The sequence below is a fragment of the Chrysochloris asiatica genome, unplaced genomic scaffold (genome assembly GCF_000296735.1).
Source record: "Chrysochloris asiatica unplaced genomic scaffold, ChrAsi1.0 scaffold00106, whole genome shotgun sequence".
NCBI classification, from domain to species: Eukaryota; Metazoa; Chordata; class Mammalia; order Afrosoricida; family Chrysochloridae; genus Chrysochloris; species Chrysochloris asiatica.
This window is the reverse complement of record NW_006408624.1, coordinates 2420762-2431239: the sequence shown is the minus strand read 5'-3', so window position 1 is coordinate 2431239 and position 10478 is coordinate 2420762. Positions and strand designations below refer to the sequence as shown.

Here is a 10478-nt window from a genome sequence, read left to right as displayed (position 1 = left end):
CCAGTACTGCAGCTCCTGCTCTGCTGTCCCCAGCTTGGGTTCTTCCAATAAGGCTAAGCCCCAAACCACCTCTTTTATCCTCAACCTACCTATAACCACCCTATGCATCCCTTAAGGTTCCTCTCCAGTCACTTTTAGTCCTGCTACTCTATCCAACTCCCCCCACCCCCTATAAGAAGCCATCGTCAGCCCTCAAGTACTCTGCACTAGTTACTACCTGCTGCTGTTACCCTATGAGTCAGCTCCCATCTGCTTTGGGACGCCCCAGAGAGCAGCCCAGGCAGCCTCCTCCAGGGTCCCAAACCCTTCCTTACTTCCATTCTCCCCTTTGGCCCCGTTCTCAGGGGAGCAAAAAAGGAGGCAAGAGAAGGGGTCTTGGGCCCTCTTTGGTGTCTCTGGGGGTACCGGCTCCACCCATGTATCCTTGGGGACCCACTGACCCAACCACTCAGTCTTTCCCACCTCCCAATTATCAGCCAGTTCCTTACTAGCAGAAGGGCTGCAAACTGCTCACTGTCATTCTTGGCCTCACGAAGGGCTCCCAGGTAGCGCTCCAGGGTGGGGTTTCGGCTCTCTGCCTGGTTCAGAGCTGGCTCACAATCCGAGGCCATGGTGCCCGCCTTGCCCAACTGTGAACACAAGAGGGACTGAGCATCCCTCTGCAGAGGAGGGGCGGGGGCGGGGGTGGGAGTGGAAGATGGAGGGAGGGATTAGCACACAGGGAGGGGAGAACCAGGGGAGGTGGGGTACTCAGGACTGACCTCCCTCAGGGGAGCCTAAGAGGCTGGACCTGAAAATCTTCAGGAATGAGAAAGGGACCCTGGTCCAAGGTCACCTCCAGAAAGCGGGAAAGAAGGACCATGCATCCTACTGCTAAGCTGGACAGCTCTTCTCACCTATCTCCTGGGGTGGGAGGGGATAGTCCCAATGCTCAGTTGCCCAGGGGCTCTCTCGACCAAGGCACACAAGGAGGGTGTGGTAAGGACAGACAGGAAGGAATGGAGCATACATGGGTGAAGTTCGATTATCCGGGCTCAGGCTAAAAAGGGGGAAAAGGGCATCCTAGTCTTCCTTTCTCCTCCCTTCTTCAGAGGAGTTAAGGGATGAGCTTCAGCAGAAGTGAGCTTGCAGGGTGCAGACCAAAGAAGGCTTGGAGGTTCTTCTGGGGACCCCACCCCTACAGCCAGGGCTCACAGACGCCCCCGTAGGCTCCTTGCCTCCCCTCCTCTCCCTCCCTCGGGCAGAGGCTGCAGCAGAATCAGAAGCAGCAGCAGAATTAACCCCTTGATCTCCCTTTCCTCGCCCTCCCCGCTTGCTACCAGCCTGTGGGTGCTGGCAGAGGTTGGAGAAGCCAGAAAGGGTCCCAGAAAGCTCCCAGGACAACGGAGAATCCAAAAGCCGGATAATCGAAGAAGCGGGGTTGCTGAGATGGGGAGATGAGAAGGGGAGAAGGGTTCCTGGCGGTCACCACCTGTCCCGCCGCAGCCAGGTCACAACACGACATTGATGAAGTCACGACAGGGCAGCGATGAGATCACACTTCACGATGGCGCGGTGATGTCACGGAGAGATCACAGCAAAATCACGACATGGGAAGCCCCCAAAGATGAAAGGGCAAATTAAAAAATATATAAATATATATATTGAAAAGGGCTGTGACAAAATGGAGTCTCGACAGGGCACGGTGGTGTCGCGATATAGCGCGATGGAGTCGCGACAGGGTCCCCGGGGTGTGTCGGCATCGATCAGCGCCCGCTCGGAGAGGTCCCGGCTGGGATGCAGGGGAAGACCTGAAGGGGGCTGAGCTCACCAGGCTGCGGCCCCGAGCGGCGAAGTCTTCTACTGGCGAGATGCTCCCGGAGCCTGAGGCCGCTACAGGGGCCGCTGCTCACGCCGCGTTGCCCACTCCAAGCTCCGGGCTGCCGCAGCTCCACCCCCACCCCCGCACTGCTCTCGACCAATCCGCAGAGACTTCACTTCAGGCTCTGGCCAATGGTACGGCTGGGCGCTAAGCCGTAGGGAGTGCTGCCGTTGTCGCCATCTTACTTGTGGGTTTGCCCGACTCTGGGGCTTCGGGCTATTGCTGAAGTGGCAAAGGTGTGGACTGCCTCTCAGAGCCGGTGGCGAAAGAATGGGGCCCAGATTCCTTTGCGTGGGCGTAGTTCTATGCCCCTATCACTGCCCCTCCTCCCTTTCGGGTTCGCGGCTTGAATTGCACTTCCGGGGGAAGGCGGGTTTGGAAGAATGTGTTTCCGGGTTGAGCCCAAGGAGGTGGGAGGAGGCTGCGTTTCCGGCGGCCGTCGCTGTCCTAGGAGGCTAAGGCGAGAGGTAGTTGTCCGGGTAGGGAGCCCGCACTACCTTCTTCCTCTTCCTCCTCTTCTGGGTGAGGGGAGCGATAGTTGGGGCCCGACCCGGCCCCATGGACCGGGAGGAGGCGGAGGCCGCCGAGAGCCGGGGCCCCAGTATACGGTCCTGAGCCCCGGTAGGTGGCCGGGGGTGGCAGGCTGCCTGGCCGAGGACCATAGCTCAGGGGCGGGGCAAGAGGGATGGGAGATTCTGGGGGTGCGCAGGTTGAGTAGTGTGACTCGGAGGTGGAGCTTCTGGCTCGGCCAGGTTAGCCAGCTGCTCTGGCCTTTAAGGTTAATGGAGCTTGGGTCCCAGACTGAGCCCAGCTTTTTTCGGGCTCTGGCCTGTCGCGCAGCTCCTTGTATCACCTGACATAAACTGGACTCCAGGAGCCTTCTTTCACTGTCGACCTCCGCAGTTTACACCTTTTAGGGGCTGTCTCCAGTGTATGGTCTCTCTACAGGGATAGAAAGTTGATGCAGAATGAGAGAGGCGGGGCTGAGCACAGTGTGTAAATTCTGATAGGAGACCTGCGCTATTCAGGATTTTGAAGATGATGCCCCAACAAGGTTTCACTGGTTGCGGCGGTGAGCAAAAAAGTGAAAGGAAGTCGAACGAAAAACCTGAGGCGGGATTCCAGGAAAGCTTTGCCTTCTCTAACCTTATGGTGGTCATGCCCAACCGACAATAAATGCAGTTAGTAATGAGCATGAGCGTACTCTCAGTGTGCTTTATATGATTAACAGACTGGATCCCAGGAACAAATTGGAAAGACGACCTCCAAGAACAATCTGTTCATTTTTCCAGCTATTTGGAAAACAGTGTCTGCAAATATAAGCAAAGCTATTCATGGCAGTCTGTTCTTAACTTTCCCAAATATCTGAGACTTTTTTGTGAGAGCTTGATTCTCGATTACTCATAGCAGCTGAATAGGCTGTTTCAGACGTGCTCCGTCGTTGTTCAAACATATCTTATCGCTGTGTACATAAATGGAGTTCCACGTATGTAGCTGACAGACTGAACTATGATACATCCCCCATCAACCTGAAGTATTAAGTAAACATTACCCCCTGCTCTGTCTGAACAGCTGCTGCAACAGAGAGTGCTTTTATTTCGGGTGTACTTGTAACGCCCTAAATGCCAGAACTATTGCAAGCTTTTCGAGATTTTCATTTGTGAAGTATTGTGGGGGTGTGTGTTCCCTCCCAGGGTTGTTACCCTTTGATTCTATAGTGAACCATTTAGATCTTGATGGTGTGCTCTGTTCCTGCTTTGGTCAGCAAGCCTTTAACTGGACCTTAGAAGTGATTTAAATCTTTAGGCAATTGTAGGTTTCAGAGGCTTGACTGATTTGGGGTTCAAATGCAATTAGCTCTGCCTCTCTGTTATGCACATTTTGTAAAATACAGCACTTCTAGTCAGCTTGCTAGCCCAGTGGTGTTTATTACTCAGGGTTTTGAGCCTATTCATTTCTTTTATGTTCTGTCGCCTACCTGTCAGGCTATTGATGACAGGTGTTGAGTCACCTTGAGTTTAAAAATCCTTTTGTGGCAGGCAGAACTGTGTTGGGTAAGATACACACACACTCAGCCATTCCAGCTTGAAAGACTAGAGAAGTTGCTGGATATACTTTCAAATTTAGGCTCCATTTCATAATCTCTTAAACTTGTTTGTGGCCCACACGCCTCTTATCTGCTCCCTGCTCCCTTTGTTGTGGTTAAGTGCTGTTGAGTGGTTCAAGCAACCTTCTGTAGGATTTCCAAGGAGCAGCTGGTGAGTTTCAATTGCTAATCTTGTGATTCAAAAGGACCTCGTGATCCAAAAGACCCTGTGGTCTAGTGTTTATCCTACACCAGTTCCCTTGCTGTTAGGTGCCTTTGAATCAATTCTAATCCATAGCTACCCTGTATAGGGTTTCCAAGGAGCAGCTGGTGAGCTTGAACAGCCAACCTTGCAGTTCAGATGACTTTGCAGTCTGACGGATTAGCCCACAGCACTACACCAGGACTCCAGTTCCCTTATACAACTACGGAACAACAAGTGATAAGAATGGATGGAAGTGAATGGAAAAGATAAAGTCCTTCAATGAAAACCTTTTCTTGGGGTGCAGGAATTGTCAGTTTGGGCCATTTTCCAGATTTGACTGATGGGTGCATATTTAGGATAGAAGATGTTTGAACTTCCTAAGAACACAATCAGTTCTCATAATGTTGTCAAGATATACATAATTATACAATGCAGCAAAGTTGTATAAGAAGGAAGAAATTGATGGGAAACCATTTTCCCATCCATACACTAGATTCTAGAGTAGCCAGCATACTACCTGGCATATAATTAGGGCTGTGTAAAATATTTGCATATATGAATTAAACCAGGAATTGCAAATGAGTAGTGACCAGGGAGGTAAGATGAACTGTCAATTGGATAGATTTTAAAGATAATAGTGGTAAGGACAGTAGTATTCTGGAGAATACATGCCCTGCCCTAAAGACAATTACATATGAAAAATGAAATTCTGGGTCATAAGGAGCTCTGGTAGTGTAGTGGTGACGAATCGGGCTGCGAACCTTAAGGTCAGCGGTTCGAAACTACCAGCCGCTCCGCGGGAGAAAGATGAGGCTTTCTACTCCCGTAAAGATTTACACCCTCGGAAACCCTGTACAGGGTCGCTATGGGTCGGACCCGACTCGATGGCACTTAACAACAACAACAACATAAAACTCTCAGCTCCATTGATTTTTCATGATCGAACCTCTGCTTTTTATAAATAAGAAAGTGTGTCCAAAGTTGCTAATCTGGTAATAACTAAGCTGAAACTAATACTCTTTTCTTTCAGGCTGGTGCTCTTTCTGTTCTACCACAAAGTGATCTGTAGATTAGTCAGTAATAGAATATAAAAGGTTTCAGGTTTGTAGTGGATTCATTTTGTATCCCTTGCTATGCTGTTATCCTGATAATTATAGGCTGTGTCAAAACTCAGGTTTAAAATTTACGGGCAGGAATGAGCAGTGAAAGACAGACTTGAAATTTTTCTTCCTTTAATCTATCACATTTTCTAGCATTCCACTTTTTTCAGGAATTCATTATTAATTACTTGGTAAATAATTTCTCTTTCTTTCTAGTGTACTGGTTCCACCCATCTGAAAGGCCATGGAGAAGAGATTGAAAGTCAAGCCACACTCTGCTTTTTGGATTTTATCAAGATACTGTTGGCAGACACCTGTGAGGTGGTTGAGAAGCCTGTACTTATTTTATACGTGTTTCTGCTTCAGTGCTCTGTCATTATCAACAGGTACTATTTTTTCTATCCATTTAAGCTTTTTTCTTTTTAAAGACGTGTTCTTTGTATGAGTCCTTCAGTTCATTTTAAAGACAGAATTTCTGAAGAGTTTTTTTGTGTTTTTTTTCTTGTCAATTCTCTGGTTGACATTATTCCTTTCAGAGCATGGAGGATGAGAAAACAGCAATTTGAAAAAGACTTCTGAGCATGTTGCCATTCTAGACAGAAAAGCAATCTGATAAATGATAGAAATGGTCATTCTGTTTGTGGACACTTAATTTGTCAGATTTTATTTGTCTTCCTGTTTTGTACTCTTCCTCATAAGGAAGGATTGGTACGATCATTTTAAATTTTGATGATGGTATAATGAAAAGAAAAAGATTTTGGAGTTGGACAAACCTGGATCTTAGAGCTCAATGTCCCACTTAATGACTATAAAACTTTTTGGCAAGTTACCCAAAATTTTTGAAGAACTTAGTCTTTATTTACTTGGAGCAACAGAGCAAGGAGAGTCAGGAATAGAAGGAAGAGATAGAATGTGTGTCTCGATTGCCTCCAGGATCAACTGCTTCTTTTGCCATGAGGCCAAAAGAACTGGATGGGTTCCTGGCTACTGAACGTTTTTTGTTCAAATATTCTAATAGAATTCTCATCAAAAGCAGGGAAATGTGGAACAGAATTTCAAATTCTCATAGACCCCCAAATTATCTAGAGCCATGGAGAGTAGTTGAAATTTTTGAAACTGTTGCCCTAGGATAATTGTTAAACCTTGAACCAAAAAGGTCCCCTCAATTTATCTTAAAACCAACAGTAGTTTAGCTTAATTAGTGGAAAATGTCTGCCTTGAGCATTGTGGTCTTTTTAAGAAGTATCTCTATGGGGTTAAATTGACAGCAGCAATTTGAAAGATTAGACAGGAACCTTAATGGGAAGTGAGTTTATGTAATATGGGAGGAACAGCGTAGAAAAGGAGGATGATAATTGTTGAATAACTCAAAGAATGTCATTAGTGTCACTGAACTGTACTTGTAGAAACAGTTGAATTGATTTGTTTTGCTGTTTATATTTTCAACAAAACAAATTTTTAAAAATTTTTAATGAAGGGTAATATCGACCTCAAAGGTTAATTTGCAAAATCATATAATTGAAGTGTGTAACACACCACTGTACACATAAGTGCTTAGTCAGTGATACTTTGCTTCTTTCCCTTTCCTTTCCCCTCAGAATCTACACTTACAGGGAGAACATGTTCCTTAGTTTTTTCATAGAAAGGGGCCATGCTGATAGATTTCATACGGTGTGCTTTCTTCCTACAGATTAGTTTACCAGGCTAGAGCCTCTTGCCAGGAAACAGTGCCAAAATGGCTAAATTTAAAAGAATGCCCTTTCTTTCTGTCTTTTTTCCTGTCATTTTCTTTTCTTGGCATTGCTCCTTTCTGAGTTTGGAGTGTAAGAAAACAGCAATTTGAGAAAGATTTCTGTGTATGCTGCCATTCTTGGCAATGACCAAAAGGTTTCTACTTTGGAGACCTCTGTCGGGGATAACTAATAATCAGGTTTTTACTCCAATAATTGCAAAAGTTTCTTTTTCTTTCTTTCTTGGAATTGGTGGTCATGAACTTGAAAATCAAGTGATTATTATATTTAGCAATTTTGGTAACATCAACTTTGGTATTGTCCCCCAGTGGTGGTTGGTGATTGCATAATTATAGTGGTTGGAATTGTAGTTGACAGAAGGCTGACCTAAATGTTTTTACCCCAGATAATGTTTTGCTAGGACAACTGACTATTTCGGCCAATATTTTATATAATGTAATTTAAATTAAATTAGTAACTTAGCATCACCATAGTATGAAAATCACATTTTCTGAAGTATACCTACCACATACTGGGTTTCTGACCATAAACATTACATACATTATCTCATTTAACCCTCAAAATAATCCTAAAACACATAGTTATTCTCATTTTAGAGATGAGGCCCAGAGAGGCAAAGTGACTTGACCAGGGTCACACAGCAAGGACAAGACAGAGCAGGATTCTAATCCCAGGTTTGTCTGCTCTAGAGCTCATGCTTTCTCTTCAGCTTCTCTGCCTTCTAGTCACAGGTGATCTTTTGAAGGACCAAAGACAATTTTGTATTATGAACCATAATAAGCAGCTTGTTATTTGAGGGATTCAAAGTAGAGGGGAGGTAGAAGCAATTCTGAGTCTCTATTTTCTGATCTAGTGTTTGGCTAAACAGCATTGTGGATTCATTGGATTTTAGTAAATTGTAAGTCCCCCAGGCTAATCTTTATTAAATCTTTTGTGTTTGATACTTATGAACAGCCTGCTGTTGAGAAAGATTGATTATAAAGGTACAAAAATGGTGGTGGTGGGGATTATGTTGTACCAGTTCTGTTTTAGAAAAGTTTGGAGCTTTTGTCATGGAAGCAGAAAATCAAGACCCCTAAGTGTTCAAACTGAGGGACTATGTAAGCAAGAAATGGCAGCTATGTTTGTCACATGTTTTAATTTGTAATAGCTCTTTGAAATTAAAAAGAAAAGCAGTGTGATAGATTGTTTTTATATGGCCCTTCTTGCTATGGTCTTGTAACTCCCACCAAATGATTGTGTGGGACTATTTTTACATGGCTCCTCTTGCAATGGTCTTGTAACTCCCACCAAATGATTGTGTGGGACTATGCATATAAGGTGCTTTTGGCCCACCAAGGGGATCAGACAGCTTGTTACTAATGCAAATAAGGTGCCTGATATTCTTGTGGGGGTGGGGCCATGCAAATAAGGTGTATGAAGCCTTAATGGGGGGATTGGTCAGTTTTGCCATCCTGCTAAGTTTAAAATGAGCTATTTTAGAGGTGAAAAGTGGGACCTTACAACCACCAAGAAGAGATGGGAGTGGAACACATGCTTCCCAACCCAGGCCATACAGAGCTGTAACTCCAGAGATGGTGAGAGATAGAACAGTGGCAGAGAAATGGTGATAGCAAAACCAGTAAGCTGGCAGGAGACAATGCTGTGGGCTTTCTGACCCTGGAGTGAGAAAGCTGCCCCAAAGGAGCAGGAGGTTTTCTGGCAGAGTAGGGTGCCTCAAACACTTGGCTGAGCTAGATTTACTGATGCAGGGAGCTAGAGTTGAGCCCTTTCCCGACTGTCTTCAGGCACTTATCAGCAGAGCTAAAAAGCTTTGTAACACTTGCCGAAGCTGGGCAGAGGCTAGTCTGAGGACTCTAGAGTCAGACAGAAGAGTCTGTCCTAAATGAAGAACTGTATTTCTAAGTGTTTCTGCACCAGAATTATGTTACTTCCATAGTAAACCCTATAATCATGAGTATTGCCTCTGAGTTCTGCATGTCCACTGCAATGAATTATTGAACCCAGCAGAGAATTAAGAGAGTACATTTGAGGGAGAGTTGGTGTCAGAATTGATAAAAAGGAGGGTGTCTGATCTGCCTTATGGGAATCAGCTTTCTTCTGTTGATGCACATAATAATTTTCTCTTCTTGTAATAAAGTTAGACAAACAGGTCAGATGCGCCTACCACACCATTTTTACAAAAGCAATATCCTAGTAGAACAAATGGATAATGGACATGAATAAACAGTTCTGTAAATAAAAAAATTAATGATCTATAACGTTTATTTATTTAACTTTTTATTGTCAATTGGTTGAAGGTATATAGGGTAAATTATTTTTCCATTAAACGTTTCATGTTATTAATTGTGGTCCCCACTTATCCTACCTCCTCTCTGTGTTTCCCATTTCAATCCTCCTTTCCTAACTCTTCCTGCCTTTAAAATTTTGTCTTTTGGCAAATTCTCCCCTTTTGATCTAAAATGGTTGATTAGTCTAAGGAATGCTTACTTTCCTAGTGTTATTGTTCACAGTACAGAACCACTTTGTTTGCCTGAAACTTGAGCCATGAGTGGAGGTTCAGTTCCAGGCCTGAAGAATGACTAAGGGCCATAGTCTTAGGGCTTCCATCAGTCTCTTGACCAGTAAGCTTAGTCTTTTTTTGTGAATTTGAATTTTGGTCCACATTTTCCTCCCACTCTTAACCAATAACTCCTGCTCTTAGCAATAACTTCTAAGGTGATCCCTTTCAGAATGGTTCAGTAGTGGTATTTGGGCACCACCTAGTTCTCTGGTTTAAGGATTGTGAAGGCTGAGGTTCACGTGGTCCATGAATCCATTGAATTAAATTAATTATTCCACAAATTCTTCAGTTTTCTTCACTTTGCTCCAGATGGGTCAATAGGTGCCCCTTATTATAAACATATTTAATATGTTCATTGTCATTACTAATCAAAGAATTGCAGATTAAAATGAGAAATCCTGTTTATTCTATCATATTGCAATCAAGATGTATTGATCATTACTGGTGATGGAATGCAAAGATTGGGAGCAAAGAGGAAGGATTACTAGTTGGAAAACATGGCCTTGGTGATAGAAATGATGCTGGAGAACGCATGATAGAATTCTACAAAACCAATGATTTGTTCATTTCAAATACCTTTTTAGACAGCGTATACACATGGATCTCACTAGATGGAATACGTAGAAATCAAATTGACTACATCTGCGGAAAGAGACGATGGAAAAGCTCCATATCATCAGTGAAAACAAAGCCAGGGGCAGACTGTGGAACAGACCATCAATTACTCACTCATATGCAAATTCAAACTGAAGCTGAAGAAAATGAAAACAAGTCCACGAGAGCCAAAATATGACCTTGAATATATCCCATCTGAATTTAGAGATCATCTGAAGAGCAGAGTTGATACATTAAACACTAAAGACTGAAGACCAGAAGAGTTATGGGATGACATCAAGAACATCATACATGAAA

General features: G+C 44.3%; 2 protein-coding genes across 3 annotated transcripts in view; one reads left to right on the top strand and one right to left on the bottom strand.

Annotated features, from left to right (window-relative positions):
- The window catches only part of NCDN (neurochondrin), an 8248-nt gene extending 6350 nt beyond the window's left edge, over nt 1-1898 (bottom strand). The window contains exons 1-3 of one of the 2 annotated variants that reach the window (XM_006867523.1): nt 1811-1898; nt 1472-1539; nt 489-629 (exon numbers count right to left, since the gene is read on the bottom strand). In XM_006867523.1, coding sequence (XP_006867585.1) covers nt 489-629; nt 1472-1504 — 174 coding nt within the window. In that variant the 5' untranslated portion in view covers nt 1505-1539; nt 1811-1898. The remainder of the gene's footprint in view (nt 1-488; nt 630-1471; nt 1540-1810) is intronic. The other variant, XM_006867524.1, reaches the window with a different exon arrangement.
- Nucleotides 1899-2253: 355 nt separating this feature from the next.
- The window catches only part of KIAA0319L (KIAA0319-like ortholog), a 200221-nt gene continuing 191996 nt past the window's right edge, over nt 2254-10478 (top strand). Inside the window, exons 1-2 of the mRNA XM_006867522.1 lie at nt 2254-2482; nt 5469-5638. Of these exons, the coding sequence (XP_006867584.1) occupies nt 5497-5638 (142 nt within the window). The 5' untranslated portion in view covers nt 2254-2482; nt 5469-5496. The remainder of the gene's footprint in view (nt 2483-5468; nt 5639-10478) is intronic.